This window comes from Macaca fascicularis, chromosome 6, assembly GCF_037993035.2.
Source record: "Macaca fascicularis isolate 582-1 chromosome 6, T2T-MFA8v1.1".
NCBI lineage: Eukaryota > Metazoa > Chordata > Mammalia > Primates > Cercopithecidae > Macaca > Macaca fascicularis.
The window spans coordinates 186,581,816-186,599,819 of NC_088380.1; the positions used below are offsets into that span (position 1 = coordinate 186,581,816).

An 18,004-nucleotide genomic window follows, 5' to 3' on the forward strand; every position below is an offset into this window, starting at 1 on the left:
GGTCTTGAAGTCCTGACCTCGAGTGATCCGCCTGCCCTCAGCCTCCCTAAGTGCTGGGATTACAGGTGTGAGCCACCATGGCTGCCCCAGTATAATATATTTATGCAACTAGGAGTTTTGTTTTGTTTTTGTTTTTTTTTGGTGTTTGTAGGACCTTCAGAGGTAGAGTTAAGGAATAGAACTTTTTTGTTTTGTCTTGTAGGAAAGTGGGAGGTAGATGAAATGAAGGAATCAAAGCTTCCAGGTGATAAAGGACTTGTATTGATGTCTCGGGCCAAGCATCATGCCATCTCCGCTAAACTGAACAAGCCCTTCCTATTTGACACCAAGCCTCTCATTGTTCAGTAAGTGAAATGCTTGTTGGATAAAAGCTTTCTACAAAGGGTAATCTTAGAAGACATTAGACAACTTTTATTTTATGTTAAAAAATTATGAGATTATATAACTTGTGGTAGGGATTTTTGGGTGAATTTAAACACCTTGTAATAGTTTTTCTTGCCTCATAAATTACTTTGAAACAAACTGGTTACTCATTTTCCTGACTGTAAATAACTTGTAGATTTTGCAGAACAAACTTACTGGAAATCTGCATTAATGTTCAATTTAATTTTATTTATTTTTGTGGGATTTGATAGCTATTCAAAAACAATAGAAGATGGAATCCTTTGTAAGGGGAAACATTTGACCTGTGGTAAAACATGACCAAGATGAGGGAGAGAGGAAATACATTAAGAGAGTTTTGATCTTTCAAAATGCCATACGGTTTTCTGCCTTTCTCTCTGATATTAGGTACGAGGTTAATTTCCAAAATGGAATAGAATGTGGTGGTGCTTATGTGAAACTGCTTTCTAAAACACCAGAGCTCAACCTGGTATGTAATTCCCATTTCTGGAATGTAGCTGGACACCCACTATTACCTTGTAAGAATTTTGTAATTTGCGCCAGGTGCAGTGGCTCACACCTGTAATCCCAGCACTTTGGGAAGCCAAGGCAGGCGGGTCACGAGGTCAGGAGATTGAGACCATCCTGGCTAACATAGTGAAACCCCGTCTCTACTAAAAATACAAAAAATTAGCCAGGCGTCGTGGCGGCACCTGTAGTTCCAGCCACTCGGGAGGCTGAGGCAGGAGAATGCCGTGAACCCAAGAGGTGGAGCTTGCAGTGAGCCTAGATTGCACCACTGCACTCTAGCCTGGGCGACAGAGTGAGACTCCATCTCAAAAAAAAAGAATTTTGTAATACTTGTGAAAATAAAGGCTTCCTCCTGCTGTTTAACTCTTTTGATAAGTTGGGAATATTGACTTTGACACTAATGTGCTTTTTATTCGAAGTGTAAATTACAAAGTTGTTACCAACTGTTTTTATCTGAATTTCTGGTTTTGCTTCTGTGTAAGTTTTAGTTTTAGCAAGCTTATTTCTTTGTTTTACGAGGAAGCAGTAACTGTCTAGATGCGTGCATTACTTTTCTTAGGCACTTAAATGTTATTTTAAATTTACTGATGATTGCTTGTTATTCCTTTTCACTAAACAAACTTGTAGTTAGCTTTTCCTGTAACTGTCATTAATGTATTTGGAATTTTATAAGAGGAATTACCATACACTTTTGAAATGTTGCTTTTGAACACTTTGACTACAGTGACTTCAAATACTCCTTTTTTGTTTCTGAAGGATCAGTTCCACGACAAGACCCCGTATACGATTATGTTTGGTCCAGATAAATGTGGAGAGGACTATAAACTGCACTTCATCTTCCGACACAAAAACCCCAAAACGGGTATTTATGAAGAAAAACATGCTAAGAGGCCAGATGCAGATCTGAAGACTTATTTTACTGATAAGAAAACACATCTTTACACACTAAGTAAGAAAAACCATTAGTTTGGGGGCTTATGGTATTACATATTTATCATCCATTTACTTTAAAGATTGTATATCTGGCTGGGCACTGTGGCTCACACCTGTAATCCCAGCACTTCGGCAGGCTGAGACAGGCAGATCACCTGAGATCAGGAATTTGAGAACAGTCTGGCCAAACTGTTGAAACTCCATCTCTGCTAAAAATACAAATATTAGCCAGGCGTGGTGGCACACGCCTGTAACTCCAGCTACTTGGGAGGCTGAGGCAAGAGAATTGCTTGAACCTGGGAGGGAGCCAAGATCATTGTGCCACAGCACTCCAGCCTAGGCAACAGTGAGACACCATCTCAAAAAAAAAAAAAGATTGTAAATCTTACCCCAGCCTCCAAATAAGAACAATCTCAGCCTGGTATGGTTGTTCATGCCTGTAATACTAGCACTTTGGGAGGCTGAGGCGGGCGGATCACTTGAGGTCAGGCATTCGAGACCAGCGTAGCCAACATGGTAAAACCCCGTTTCTACTAAAACTACCAAAATTAGCTGGGCGTGGTGTCAAGTAGCTGTTGTAATCCTAGCTACTCAGGAGGCTGAGGCAGCAGAATTACATTAACCCAGGAGGCAGAGGTTGCAGTGAGTCGAGATCGTATCACTGCCCTCCAGCCTGGGAGGCAGAGGAAGATTCTGTCACCCTTCACTAAAGAAAATAATCTCTTTAATATCTTAGTTGGGAAATGACCTTAATTTGTCAGCATTAAAAGAAGCTTCTTGGCCAGGTATGGTGGCCCACACCTGTAATCCTAACACTTCGGGGGCTGAGTCGGATGGATTGCTTGAGTCCAGGAGTTCCAAACCAGCCTGGCAACATAGAGAGACCTTGTCTCTACAAAATATTAAGAAATTAAATGAGTACAGTAGCATGTGCCTGTAGTTTCAGCTACTCAGGAGGCTGAGGTAGGAGGATTGCTTGAGTCCAGGAAGTCAAGACCGTAGTGAGCCATAATCTTGCCACAGCACCGTAGCCTGGGTGAGAGATGCTGTCTCAAACAAAAAAACACACACAAAAAAACTTCTTTTCCGCAAGAATTGAGGTTCGAGATAATTTTAAGAATAGGTATTTTTGGCCGGGCACGGTGGCTCATGGCTATAATCCCAGCACTGTGGGCATCCAAGGTAGGCAGATCACCTGAGGTTAGGAGTTTGAGACCAGCCTGGCCGACATGGTGAAGCCCTTTCTCTATGAAAAATACAAAAATTAGCCGGGCGTGGTGGAGGGTGCCTATAATCCAGCTACTCAGGTGGCTGAGGCAGGAGAATGGCTTGAACCCTGGAAGTGGAGGTTTCAGTGAGCCGAGATTGCGACAGCGCACTCCAGCCTGGGCGACAGTAAGACTCTGTCTCAAAAAAAAAAAAAAATTGGTGTTTTTTGCTGGACATGGTGGCTCACGCCTGTAATCCCAGCACGTTGGGAGACGGAAGCGAGCAGATCACTTGAGGTCAGGTATTCAAGACCAGCCTGGCCAATATGGTGAAACCTTGTTTCTACTGAAAATACAAAAACTAGCCAGGTGGAGTGGAGGGTGCCTATAATCCCAGCTACTCGGGAGGCTGAGGCAGGAGAATCACTTGAACCCGGGAGGCAGAGGTGGTGGTGAGCCAAGGTCATGCCGTTGCACTCCAGCCTGGGCGACACAGTGAGACTCCGTCCCCCACCCACCCCCCAAAAACAAGTTATTTTTTTTTTGTATCCTATAAAGAGCTTTTCTGATCTACCTAATTTCTTCCTTTTTTGTTGGTGGTGGTGTTGAGAGATGTTGAATAATAGAATAAGTTATACATATAATTATACATAAATCCAATGAAAACAGGTTTTCAGAAGTAACTTACAGTTGAACTTCTTTGGATGCTCTAATACCTGGACAATTGACAATTGAGTTGAATCATTTTGATACAGGTTTATTTTGGTTTGGTTATTGAAGCTTTTCCTGCTAGTTTGAGATCATAAATAGGCATGCCTCTTTCTGAAGAATATAATAACCTTTTTTCCTTTCTTTTTTTTTTTGAGATAGAGTTTCACTCTTGTTGCCCAGGCTGGAGTGCAATTGCGTGATCTCGGCTCACCACAACCTCTGCCTCTTGTCAAGCAATTCTCTTGACTCAGTCTCCCAAGTGGCTGGGATTACAGGCATGTGCCACCACGCCTGGCTAATTATTTATTTTTTTTTAGTAGAGATGGGTTTTCTCCATGTTAGTCAGGCTGGTCTCAAACTCCTGACCTCAGGTGATCGCCCGCCTCAGCCTCCCAAAGTGCTGGGTTACAGGCATGAGCCACTGCACCCAGACTACCTTTTTAATTTTTTTGAGGCGGAGTGTTGCTCTGTCACCCAGGCTGGAGCGCGGTGGCGTGATCTTGGCCTACTGCAACCTCTGCCTCCCGGGTTCCAGTGATTCTCATGCCTCAGCCTCCTGAGTAGCTGGGATTACAAGCTTGTGCCACCATGCCCAGCTAATTTTTCTATTTTTAGTAGAGACCGGGTTTCACCATGTTGGCCAGGCTGGTCTTGGACTCCTGACCTCAAGTGATCTGCCCGCCTCAGCCCCCGAAAGTGCTGGGATTACAGGTGTGAGTGACTGTACCCAGCCTAGAATATAATAACCTTTTTTCTTTTTTTTTTTTTGTGACAGAGTCTTGCTTTGTTGCCCAGGCTGTAGTGCAGTGACGCCATCTTGGCTCACTGCAGCCTCTGCCTCCTGGGTTCCAGCGATTCTCTCATCTCAGCCTCCCTGGTAGCTGCGATTACAGGCACACACCATCATGCCCAACTCATTTTTGTATTTTTAGTAGACAGGGTTTCAGGGTTTCACGTTGTTGGCCAGGCTGGTCTTGAACTCTTGATCTCAGTTGATCCGCCCACCTCGACCTCCCAAAGTGCTAGGATTACAGGTGTGAGCCACTGTGCCCGGCCTAACCTTTTTTTGTTATTTCCAAAAGTAATACATATTTAAGGTATAGAAATTCAGAAGCCATAAATAAGCAAGAAGAAAACACTTCAAGCGAGGGAGAGGGTTGAAGACAAGTTGGTTAATTGGTACAGAAATACAATGAGGTAGAAGGAATAAATTCTAATATTTGATAGTACATTAGGGAAATTATAGTTAGAACAATTTATGGTATATTTCAGAATAGCTGGAAGAGAATTGTAATGTTCCCAATACAAAGAAAAAGTAAATGGAGTCAGGTGCAGTGGTTCAAGCCTATAATCCCTGCGCTTTTGGGAGGCTGAGGTGGGAGGATCACTTGAGGCCAGGCGTTCTAGACTAGCCTGGGCAGCATAGTAAGACCCTGTTCCTACAAAAAAACAATTATTCAGGCTTGGTGGCATGTACCTGTAGTCCCAGATGTTTGGGAGGCTGTGGTGTGGAAGGATCCCTTGAGTTCAGGATTTCGAGATTGCAGTGAGCTGTGATTGGGCCACTGCACTCCAGCCTCAGTGACAGAGTGAGACTCTGTCTCTATAAAATAAAAAGAAAGAAAAGGTAAATGTTTAAGGTTACAGATATTTCAATTACTGTGATTTGGTTTTTTGTTTGTTTGTTTGTTTTTTGAGATGGGAGTCTTGCTCTGTTGCCCAGGCTGGAGTGCAGTGGCCTGATCTCAGCTCACTGCAACTTCCGCCTCCTGGGTTCAAGCGATTCTCCTGCCTCTGCCTCCCGAGTAGTTGGGATTACAGGCGTGCGCCACCATGCCCGGCTAATTTTTTTGTATGTTTAGTAGAGTTGAGGTTTCACCGTTTTGGTAAGCCTGGTCTCAGACTCCCAACCTCAAATGATCCATCTGCCTCAGCCTCCCAGAGTGCTGGGATTATAGGCATGAGCCACCAGGCCCGTCCAATTACTGTGATTTGGTCATTACACGTTATATGCACCTGCCAAAATATCACACGTACCCCAAAAATATGTACAAGTATGATATGTCAGTAAAAACATAACACAATGGGCTGGGTGCAGTGGCACATGCCTGTAATGCCAGCACTTTGGGAGGCCGAGGCGGGCGGATCATGAGGTCAGGAGATTGAGACCACCGTGAAACCCCATCTCTCCTAAAAATACAAAAAATTAGCTGGGTGCATTGGCGGGTGCCTGTAGTCCCAGCTACTCGGGAGGCTGAGGCAGAAGAATGGCGTGAACTCGGGAGGCGAAGCTTGCAGTGAGCCGAGATCGCACCACTGCACTCCAGCCTGGGCGACAGAGCGAGACTTCATCTCAAAAAAACAAAAAACATACACGAAGAGGTCACTTAAAATTATCTTAAACATCAACATTGTGATATATATTTGTCTATATGTGTATGTACATATATACAACTTTACGTGCTGTATCTAACTTTTTTTTTTTTGAGACAGAGTCTCACTCTGTCGCCCAGGCTGGAGTGCAGTGGTATGATCTTCGCTCACTGCAAGCTCCGCCTCCCGGGTTCACGCCATTCTCCTGCCTCAGCCTCCCGAGTAGCTGGGATTACTGGCGCCCGCCATCGCGCCCAGCTAATTTTTTGTATTTTTAGTGGAGACAGGGTTTCACCATGTTAGCCAGGATGGTCTTGATCTCCTGACCTCATGATCTGTCCGCCTCAGCCTCCCAAAGTGCTGAGATAACAGGCATGAACCACCACGCCTGACCCTAATTTTTTTTTTTTTTGAGACAGAAACACTGCAATCTCCACCTTCCAGGTTCAAGCGATACTCGTGCCTTAGCCTCCCAAGTAGTTGGGTTTACAGGTGTGCACCAACGTGCCCACCTAGTTTTTGTATTTTCAGTGGAGACAGGGTTTCACTATGTTGGCCAGGCTGGTCTCGAACTCATGGCCTCAAGTGATCCACCTGCCTTAGCCTCCCAAAGTGCTGGGATTACAGGCATGAGCCACCACACCCAGCCCTGACTTTCTTAACAACAAAAGAGTGTGAAGTTCTTCCTCACAAAAATATTCGTTTTCATTATCACTGATGCAGCAGCATAGGATTTCTTTTTTTTTTTTTTTTTTGAGACGGAGTCTCGCTCTTTCGCCCAGGCTAGAGTGCAGTGGCCGGATCTCAGCTCACTGCAAGCTCCGCCTCCCGGGTTCACGCCATTCTCCGGCCTCAGCCTCCCGAGTAGCTGGGACTACAGGCGCCCGCCACCTCGCCCGGCTAGTTTTTTGTATTTCTTAATAGAGACGGGGTTTCACCGTGTTAGCCAGGATGGTTTCGATCTCCTGACCTCGTGATCCGCCCGTCTCAGCCTCCCAAAGTGCTGGGATTACAGGCTTGAGCCACCGCGCCCGGCCAAGGATTTCTTGTCAAGATGTGCTATAACTCAATCACCCACGTGTTAGATATCTAGGTGTGGAATCTGGCCTTTAATATACGTCACACTTAAGATGCTTTTATGGGGCCCATGTGACTGGGCATGGTGGCTCACCCCTATAATCTTAACAGTTTGGGAGGCTGAGGTTAGGCGGATTGACCAGCCTGGGCAACATGGCAAAACTCCATCTCTACTTAAAATACAAAAATTTAGCTGGGCATGGTGGCATGGGGCCATCTGTAGTTCCAGCTACTCCGGAGGCTGAGGCAGAAGAATCACTTGAACCTGGGAGGCAGGAGTTGCAGTGAGCCAAGATCACACCACTGCACTCCAGCCCGGGAGACAGAGCGAGACTCTTTGTCTCAAAAAATAAAATTAAATTATAAAAAAAGCTTTTATGGATTTAAACTTGTTTTTTCATTCTCCATGGGAGTTAAAAAGGAGAACCATGAGTGGACATGCGTTTTAATAAATTAGAGGTTTGTGTAATTTCAGTGACGTGGTAATAATACCAGCTCTATTAGAAATAAAGAAATGGACCTTTTGTACTGGGAAGTAGTTATAAGTCCACTAATTTGTCTGCTCACTGTTATATATGTGTAAGCCCAATAATCGTGTTAGTTTATTAAGGTTTCTTGATTTATTTTTTTTTTAGTGTCTATAAGTAAAATCTTTAGTGTTAAAGATTTTAACTATCATTTGCTGTAATTCTTAGAAACCTGAGGAACTAAGCATTCATGTTTTCTGCATAAGGAAATGGGCACTAACTTGCCCAAGACCCCAAGAACCAGGCATTGTTCTTACCCCAAAGCCTCAGGTCATACTTCTGTTCTGCTGCTTCATGTTAGAAGTCATGATCTTTTGTATTATGGTAAAGGGAGCTTGGGAAATTAAGTACTTTTAATTCCATTTAATGTTTTTTTCAGTCTTGAATCCAGACAATAGTTTTGAAATACTAGTTGACCAATCTGTGGTGAATAGTGGAAATCTGCTCAATGACATGACTCCTCCTGTAAATCCTTCACGTGAAATTGAGGACCCAGAAGACCGGAAGCCCGAGGATTGGGATGAAAGACCAAAAATCCCAGATCCAGAAGCTGTCAAGCCAGATGACTGGTGAGTCTTGGGGACCTGTCTTCAAGTGTAAGGAAGCATTTCACATATTCCGTGTGGCTGGAACAGCCAAATGTTGGTTGAGTGAGCTCTGATAATTTCAGTAATCCATGATGCAGTCCAATCTGTAGGGAAACTATTAGAGTAGCTGGAAAGGGGTGAGAGTCAAGGAGTTGGTGAATACGGGAAGGGGTGTTTCTGATTGAAGAATGTCATATGCAGAGGTAGAGGAGCAGCAATAAGCTTGACATCCAAGGGAGAAATTACTTGGCCTTTTATGTAGGGTGCACATTGAAGAGTGAGGAGAAATTAAGATAGCTGGGGCTGGATTCTTGTATATGGCTATCTTTGAGCTTCCAGCTTCCATACAGTGACTCCAGAAATGTCAGAAACTGAAGAAATTCTTACCCTTTGTAAAAGTATCTTCCTATGCCCAGCAATTAAATTCTAGATGATCTTTTTCCTCCTTGAAAGGTAAGATACATATAACTGAACTTTTATAATGCACTAGTATAAATGCCAAGTTTATTTGTATATTTGGTGCATATGAGATTTGGACTTAGCCTTGTTCAGTATTATATACCTTAACTAGCTTTATCACCTAAGAAGACCCCTGTGCCCATTAAGCAGTCACTCCCTGTTTCCTCCCCGCAGCTCCCGGCAACCACTAACCTACTTTCTGCCTCTCTGCAGTTGTCCACTTTGTCCATTTCATATAAATGGAATCATACAGTATGTGGCTTTCTCTGTCCAGTTGCTTTCATTTAGCACAGTGTTTTCCAGGTGTATCTGTGTTGAAGCATGTATCAGTACTGCATTCCTTTTTATGATTGAATAAATTCTACTGGTTTGATAATGCTACATTTTATTTATCCTGCCTTGGTGGACATTTAGGTTGTTTGCTCCTTTTTGTCTGTGATTATGAATGATGCTGCTATGAATGTTCATGTACTGGTTTTTTTTTTTTTCTTTTTTTTGAGACGGGGTCTCGCTCTGTCACCCAGGCTGGAGTGCAGTGGCCAGATCTCAGCTCACTGCAAGCTCCGCCTCCCGGGTTCACGCCATTCTCCTGCCTCAGCCTCCCGAGTAGCTGGGACTACAGGCGCCCGCCACCTCGCCCGGCTAGTTTTTTGTATTTTTTAGTAGAGACGGGGTTTCACCAGGTTAGCCAGGATGGTCTCGATCTCCTGACCTTGTGATCCACCCATCTCGGCCTCCCAAAGTACTGGGATTACAGGCTTGAGCCACCGCGCCCGGCCCCATGTACTGGTTTTTATATAAATATGTTTTTTCTTTTCTTGCTTTTTTTTTTTTTTGAGATGGAGTCTCGCTCTGTCGCCCAGGCTGGAGTGCAGTGGCCGGATCTCAGCTCACTGCAAGCTCCGCCTCCCGGGTTTACGCCATTCTCCTGCCTCAGCCTCCCAAGTAGCTGGGACTACAGGTGCCCGCCACCTCGCCTGACTACTTTTTTGTATTTTTTTTAGTAGAGATGGGGTTTCACCATGTTAGCCAGGATGGTCTCGATCTCCTGACCTCGTGATCTGCCCGTCTCGGCCTCCCAAAGTGCTGGGATTACAGGCTTGAGCCACCGCGCCTGGCCCTTTTTTTTTTTTTTTTTTTTTTTTGAGATGGAGTCTGGCTCTGTTGCCCAGGCTGGAGTACAGTGGCGTGATCATGGCTCACTGCAACCTCTGTCTCCCAAGTTCAAGTGATTCTCCCGCCTCAGCTTCCCAAATGGCTGGGATCACAAGTGTGTGCCACCACGCCCCGCTAATTTTTGTATTTTTAGTAGAGACGGGGTTTTACCATGTTGGCCAGGCTGGTCTCGAACTCCAGACCTCAGGTGATCCTCCCGCCTCAGCCTCCCAAAGTGCTGGGTTACAGGCGTGAGCCACCACGCCTGACCTCTTTTCTTTAGACATGGTCTCTTTGTGTTGCCCAGGTGGGAGTGCAGTGGTAAGGTCACGGCTCACTGCAACCTCCACCTCATCGGGTCAAGCGATCATCTCCCGCCTTAGCTTCCCAAGTAGCTGGGACTGTCGGTATGCACACCTGGCTAATTTTTGTGGGTTTTTTGTTTGTTTGTTGAGACAGAGTCTCGTTTTGTCGCCCAAACAGGCTGTAGTGGAGTGGCACGATCTCGGCTCACTGCAACCTCTGCCTCCCGGGTTCAAACGATTCTCGTGCCTCAGCCTCCCAAGTAGCTGAGACTAAAAGCGTGCACCACTGTGCTCATGCCTCAGCCTCCAAGTAACTGGGACGACAAGCGGGCACCACTACAAAAAATACTTGTATTTTTAGTAAAGATGGGATTTCACCATGTTGGCCAGACTGGTCTCAAAATTCTGATTTCAAGTGATCTACCAGCCTCGGCCTCCCAGAGGGCTGGGATTACAGGCATGTGCCACCGTGCCTGGCTATGTATGTTTTTTCTTTTTTGTTTTGAGACGGAGTTTCGCTCTTGTTGCCCAGGCTGGAGTGCAATGGTGCGATCTCAGCTCACCGCAACCTCTGCCTCCCAGTTTCCAGTGATTCTCCTGCCTCAGCCTCCTGAGTAGCTGGGATTACAGGCATGTGCCACCACACCTGGCTAGTTTTGTATTTTTAGTAGAGATGGGGTTTCTCCATGTTGGTCAGGCTGGTCTCAAACTCTGGACCTCAGGTGATCTGCCCACCTTGGCCTCCCAAAGTGCTGGGATTACAGGCATGAGCCACTGCACCTGACCTAATTTTTGTGTTTTTTAGTAGAGACAGGGTTTCATCATATTGTTCAGGCTGGTCTCGAACTCCTGTCCTCAGGTGATCCGCCCGCCTTGGCCTCCCAAAGTGCTGGGATTACAGGTGTGAGCCACCACACCTGGCCTTGTGTATTTTTTTACTAGAGACTGTGTTTCACCTTGTTGCCCAGGTTGGTGTGGCCTCAAGTGATGCTCCTGCCTTGGCCTCCCAAAGTGCTGAGATTACAGGCATGAGCTACTCTGCCTTGCTATAGATATATATTTTCATTTCTCTTGGGTAGATGTACCTAAAAGTGGAATTGCTGGGTCATGTGGTAACTATTTAACTTTTTGAGAAACTGCCAAACCGTTTTCCAAGTCAGCGGTACCATTTTACTTTCCCACCAGCAGTGTATGAGGGTTTCAGTTTCTCTACATTCTCTCCAACATTTGTTTTCATGAGTCTTTTTTATTATAGCCATCTTGGTACTAAGTGGTATCGTGGTTTTGATTTGCATTTCCCTGATGGCTAATGATGTTAAGCATCTTTTCATATGCTTATTATATGTTTGTATTGTATATTTATACATTCGTATGTCTTCTTTGGAGAAATGTCTATTAAAATCATTTGCCCATTTTTAAATTGGGTTGTCTTCATATTATTGAGTTGTAAAGAGTTATTTTACTAGACCCTTAGCAGACATGATTTACAAGAATTTTCTAAGAAGAATTATTTAAAATTTTGCGATTAAAACCAAAATATTTTTAGAATACTCTGTTCTGATCCACAAAGTGGTACTGTACTGTGACCAGCATTGGCACAATTTTTCTTTTATGTTTAAGGGATGAAGATGCCCCTGCTAAGATTCCAGATGAAGAGGCCACAAAACCTGAAGGCTGGTTAGATGATGAGCCCGAGTATGTACCTGATCCAGACGCAGAGAAACCTGAGGATTGGTAAGAACTTCAGTTAACTTTTTTAATTATGTAGGTTGTTTTGTTTGTTTGTTTGTTTGTTTTTGTTTTTTTTTTTTTGAGACGGAGTCTTGCTCTGTAGCCCGGGCTGGAGTGCAGTGGCCGGATCTCAGCTCACTGCAAGCTCCGCCTCCCGGGTTTAGGCCATTCTCCTGCCTCAGCCTCCGGAGTAGCTGGGACTACAGGCGCCCGCCACCTCGCCCGGCTAGTTTTTTTTTTTTTTTTTTTTTTGTATTTTTAGTAGAGACGGGGTTTCACGGTGTTAGCCAGGATGGTCTCGATCTCCTGACCTCGTGATCCGCCCGTCTCGGCCTCCCAAAGTGCTGGGATTACAGGCTTGAGCCACCGCGCCCGGCCTGTTTGTTTTTTTGAGATGGAGTCTCACTCTATCTCCCAGGCTGGAGTTCAGTGGCAGTTTCAGCTCATTGCAACCTTCATCTCCTGGGTTCAAGCGATTCTCCTGTATCAGCCTTGCGAGTAGCTGGGATTACAGGTGTGTGTCACCACACCTGGGAAATTTTTGTATTTTTTGTATTTTTAGTAGAGGCGGGCTTTAACCATGTTGGCCATGCTGATCTTAAAAAGTCCTGACCTCGGAGATCGAGACCATCCTGGCTAACACAATGAAACCCCGTCTCCACTAAAAAAAAATACAAAAAAATTAGCCGGGCGTGGTGGCGGCGCCTGTAGTCCCAGCTACTCGGGAGGCTGAGGCAGGAGAATGGCGGGAACCCGGGAGGCGGAGCTTGCAGTGAGCCGAGATCGCGCCACTGCACTCCAGCCTGGGCGACAGAGCGAGACTCCGCCTCAAAAAAAAAAAAAAAAAAAAAAAAAGTCCTGACCTCAAGTGATCTGCCTGCCTTGGCCTCCCAAAGTGCTGGGATTACAGGCGTGAGCCACCACACCCAGCATAAGTTACCTGTTTTTATGGAAGTCAAACTTAATACTTAAATATAGCCAAGTTCCCCAATTTCAGGGTAGAATTTGACAATTTTAATTATATTTTCTTCTTTTTTAAAAAATATATTTTTCCTGAAAAACTGTTATTACTGGAAAAACAGAAACAGGAGAAGCTGGTCTGATACTGTGAAAACATTTCAGCAGGATCTTGGCAGCCCTGGGCCAGCCAGCTGTTCATAGTCCTGCATCACAGAACCTGTTTATAATTTGTTGTTTGTACCTCCATAGGGATGAAGACATGGATGGAGAATGGGAGGCTCCTCAGATTGCCAACCCTAAATGCGAGTCAGCCCCTGGATGTGGTGTCTGGCAGCGACCTATGATTGACAACCCCAATTATAAAGGCAAATGGAAGCCTCCTATGATCGACAATCCCAGTTACCAGGTTTGTGCCTCTTGATGGTTGAGTTGCTTTCATTGATCTGTTTGTATTCAGATAGAAGTTTTATCTAGAGTCAGGCTGCCAGGTTGGTCATTATGGTTGTTCATTATATTCAAGCTATTGAATTAAAAGCAGAAGGTAGACATCCTAAGTTGAAAGAGAGCTTATTGGGTGAGGTGTTGCAAAGATAAACCTAGAAACTGGAGTGAATAACTTTATGTAACTTTTTTTTTTTCTTTTTTTTTTCTTTTTTTTTTTTGAGACGGAGTCTCGCTCTGTCGCCCAGGCTGGAGTGCAGTGGCGCGATCTCGGCTCACTGCAAGGGCGCGATCTCGGCTCACTGCAAGCTCCGCCTCCCGGGTTCACGCCATTCTCGTGCCTCAGCCTCCCGAGTAGCTGGGACTACAGGCGCCCACAACCGCGCCCGGCTAATTTTTTGTATTTTTAGTAGAGACGGGGTTTCACCGTGGTCTCGATCTCCTGACCTTGTGATCCGCCCGCCTTGGCCTCCCAAAGTGCTGGGATTACAGGCGTGAGCCACCGCGCCCGGCCCTTTTCTTTTTTTTTGAGACGGAATTTCGCTCTTCTACCCAGGCTGGAGGGCAGTGGCGTGATCTCGGCTCACTGTAACCTCTGCTTTCCAGTTTCAAGCAGTTCTCTTGCCTCAGACTCCCTAGTAGCTGAGATTCCAGGCGCCTGCCACCACGCCTAGCTAATTTTTGTATTTTTAGTAGAGACGGGGTTTCACCATGTTGGCCAGGCTGGGCTCAAACTCCTGACCTCGCGATCCCCCACCTCAGCCTCCTAAAATGCTGAGATTACAGGCATGAGCCACCGTACCCGGTCAACTTCCTTTTCTTTGAGACTGAGTCTCACTCTAGCGCCCAGGCTAGAGTGCAATGGTGCAATCTCGGCACACTGCCACCTCCACCTTGGGTTCAAGCGATTCTCCTGCCTCAGCCTCCTGAGTAGCTGGGAGCACAGGCGTGCACCACCTCACCTGGCTAATTTTTTGTATTTTCAGTCGAGACAGGGTTTCGCCATGCTGGCCAGGCTGGTCTTGAACTCCCGACCTCAGGTGATCCACCTGCCTCGGCCCTTCAAAGTCCTGGGATTACAGGCGGGAGCCACCGTGCCCAGCCAAGTATAACTTTCATAATTCCTCTGTAACTATATTTAAAAACAGAAGGAAAAGAAAAATGGAAAACAGTTGATTTGGGTACCCTGCTCTTGGGTGCCAGGGTTGCTTCAGCCATAAGATCCACAGCTGAGTCTGGACGGTCTGTGACGTGGTGGGTAGAGGACTGTGGTATGAGTCGGCATCTTGACTACAAGTCAGCTCACTGCTTGGCCTCAATGCTTGCAACTATAAAGAGATTGAGGCCCAAATGGGAGATGGTAAGGATACAAGTAGTAAGGTTGTGAAGCTTTGGGCCTCATGCAGAAATGTACACCCTCAGACCTTTGTTCCTTTTATCTTTCTAGCCAAGTAAAATTATTTATAATCTCTACAAAGAGTGGCAATTAAAATTATTTATAATCATTAATTTCTACTTTGTCTATATACATATGCTAATATACATACATAGATATACAGAAACGGGGAAGCTGCTCTGATACTGTGAAAACGTTGCAGCAGGATCTTTGCATAGTTATGTACATATAGTAATACATGTTTTTCTGTTTGTAAATTTTTTTTTCCTCATAGTCTTTAAAGATGTTATGTGAATGTATTTTTAATTGTGTAGTCAAGCAATAAGATAAAATAAAAATTTTACTTTAAAAAAGTTGCCCTTTAGGCCGGGCGTAGTGGCTCAACGCCAGTAATCCCAGCACTTGAGAGTCCGAGGTGGGTGGATCACCTGAGGTCAGGAGTTCGACACCAGCCTGGCCAACACCATCTCTACTAAAAGCACAAACATTGGCTGGGTATGGTGGCGCACACCTGTAGTCCCAGCTGCTCAGTCACGAGGCTGAGGCACAAGGATCACTTGAACACAGGAGGCAGAGGTTGCAGTGAAAAAGAAGTTGCCCTTTAGTTGTTCTGTTGGTGGCCATTTAGGTGGATTGTCACTTTTGCTTTCAGAGTCACTGCTGCTGTAATAATCCTTGTACATATGTGGGTGTATGTTGTAAGTATTTCTCTAGGTAGTTATCTAGAAGTGAATAGCTGGTTGATGATCATGTATGTTTTATTTTATTTTATTTTATTTTTATTTTTATTTTTTTTTGAGGCGGAGTCTCGCTCTGTCGCCCAGGCTGGAGTGCAGTGGCGCGATCTCGGCTCCCTGCAAGCTCCGCCTCCCGGGTTCCCGCCATTCTCCTGCCTCAGCCTCCCGAGTAGCTGGGACTACAGGCGCCGCCACCACGCCCGGCTAATTTTTTTGTAGTTTTTAGTGGAGACGGGGTTTCATTGTGTTAGCCAGGATGGTCTCGATCTCCTGACCTCGTGATCCGCCCGTCTCGGCCTCCCAAAGTGCTGGGATTACAGGCTTGAGCCACCGCGCCCGGCCTATGTTTTATTTTAAATCATCACTGAAGAAGTATGTACTGACTTACACTCCCATTCTCATTAGCAGCTGATAAGAGTGGAGGCTGTTGAATGGGCCAGGAACTTGAGGGGCTGGTTTGGACCAAGGTCATGGGTGATAGTAGAAATTGGAAGTAGTTGGAGTCCTGCAATCTTAGAGGCAGAGTATGTAAAATAATCTGTAGCATTTATTATTTATTTTCCTGTTGCTTATTTCAAGTTTCATGAAGTTGGCATTTCTCTCCATTGTTCATGCAAAATTTCTCTTGCAGTAGATTCACCACAAACTTTTGTTGATCATTATCTGAAATCATTTTCTAAAACATTTTTTTCTAGGGAATCTGGAAACCCAGGAAAATACCAAATCCAGATTTCTTTGAAGACCTGGAGCCTTTCAGAATGACTCCCTTTAGTGCTGTTGGTTTGGAGCTGTGGTCCATGACCTCTGACATTTTTTTTGACAACTTTATCATTTGTGCTGATCGAAGAGTAGTCGATGATTGGGCCAATGATGGATGGGGCCTGAAGAAAGCTGCTGATGGGGCTGCTGAGGTTCGTGTTTGCTGCTGGTGCATTTGTATGTTATTGTAAGGAGCTGTTATTTTGTGAAAGTCTGTGTTAAGGTTTATCTTTTTCTTCATTTGGCAATATTGGCATAAAAAGTACAACCATATATATGCCGGTAGAAGACACAACATTGGGTTTGGGGCATGATTTCATTAGTCTAATGTAGCGGCTTTAGAGTCTATTTGTGTTTTGTTCAGGGTTTTTTTTTTTTTTTTTTTAATCTGGGTATATCAAAATTTGTCATTTAGGCTATATTTTAATGCACTCTTATATGTTGAATCTCGGTTTACACTACATACAGAATTTTCAAACAACTGGTCATGTGGCCAACCTAAGAATTGGAGAGCCAGGGATACTGAGATAAGAAATAAACTGGACCCTGAGGTTGGGGAGCCTTTTGCAGGTGATGTAGAAGCCAGCTTTTGCACCTGTGAGAGTGAAATCACCTTGATTATAAGGAGAGCAAGAGGATGGAGGCTTTCTCTAATTTCTTTTTTACATTTAATGAACATTTTCTCTGAAAAAGAAGGTCCTGTGTAGTGCCGTGCCATAACTAAGCTGTGGAAAAACAACGCGGTCTATGTTTGGTGTCAAAAGCCGGAACTTTCAGCCAGTCCTATCTTGTTTTCCAGCCAGGCGTTGTGGGGCAGATGATCGAGGCAGCTGAAGAGCGCCCGTGGCTGTGGGTGGTCTATATTCTAACTGTAGCCCTGCCCGTGTTCCTGGTTATCCTCTTCTGCTGTTCTGGAAAGGTAGGAAGTTTGGTTTTTTTAGAATCACTTTTAGAGACATCACTCTGGTGATTATTAAAAATAACTAAGAAATGTTGCCTAAGGTTTTCTTTGTAGTGGCTCAGTAATGACTGAGCCGTGTTTGGTGATGACTTCAGAAACCTTACTTACTGTTCCTCAGTGGCCATTTATTCTGCCCAGATGGGAACAGGATTTATAGCCCCTAGGTTGCTTTTATTATTTATCCTAATCTATTACTCTCCATAATGTTCGGCAGCAGCTTTCTAAAAAAAAACAATAAAGTTCGATATAAAACTAGTCACTTGGCCAATAATCAGCTTTTCCTGCTGGCATACCTATTTCTATTATTTGAAATTCAGTCTTTGATTCCTCATTATCCATTTTGCCTTCACCTTCCCCACTCTGAAAACAGTATGTTGGGGTACCACAGCCTTATTGTTAGTTTTTCTTGTCTAGCCTTTTTTGCATGTGCTATCATAAAAAAAGGAAGTCTTATTTTGGCCCTCTACTTCTACTAAATGAGGATTATGCTTCATCTGGCATTCATAGCACTTTGTAACTGGATCCCAAGTTCCTTTTCCAGCCTTATCCTCTGACACTATTCTTTGTATCTGTGCCGCAGTCACCTTTTTTGACCCGTATTTTCCTGTCTGGCCCTTTTGTTTTTATTCTACCTTGAAACACGCATGTGCACACATGCTCTTCAGGGTAGGAATTACATCTTATTCGTTTTTATATATCTATCCCTGTATACAGCCTGGAACAGAACTTTGCCTGTAGGCATTCAGGAATTATATAACATAATACCTGAACA

At 44.6% G+C, this 18,004-nt stretch overlaps 1 protein-coding gene across 10 annotated transcripts in view; it reads left to right on the plus strand.

The window, feature by feature from the left end:
- CANX (calnexin) overlaps positions 1-18,004 on the plus strand; it is a 33,782-nt gene that overhangs the window by 9,734 nt on the left and 6,044 nt on the right. For all 10 annotated transcript variants that reach the window (XM_065545950.1, XM_073995005.1, XM_065545951.1 and 7 more), the window contains 8 exons: positions 203-344; positions 790-871; positions 1,669-1,861; positions 8,121-8,310; positions 11,868-11,981; positions 13,188-13,344; positions 16,208-16,423; positions 17,071-17,190. In XM_065545950.1, the coding sequence (XP_065402022.1) occupies positions 203-344; positions 790-871; positions 1,669-1,861; positions 8,121-8,310; positions 11,868-11,981; positions 13,188-13,344; positions 16,208-16,423; positions 17,071-17,190 (1,214 nt within the window). The remainder of the gene's footprint in view (positions 1-202; positions 345-789; positions 872-1,668; positions 1,862-8,120; positions 8,311-11,867; positions 11,982-13,187; positions 13,345-16,207; positions 16,424-17,070; positions 17,191-18,004) is intronic.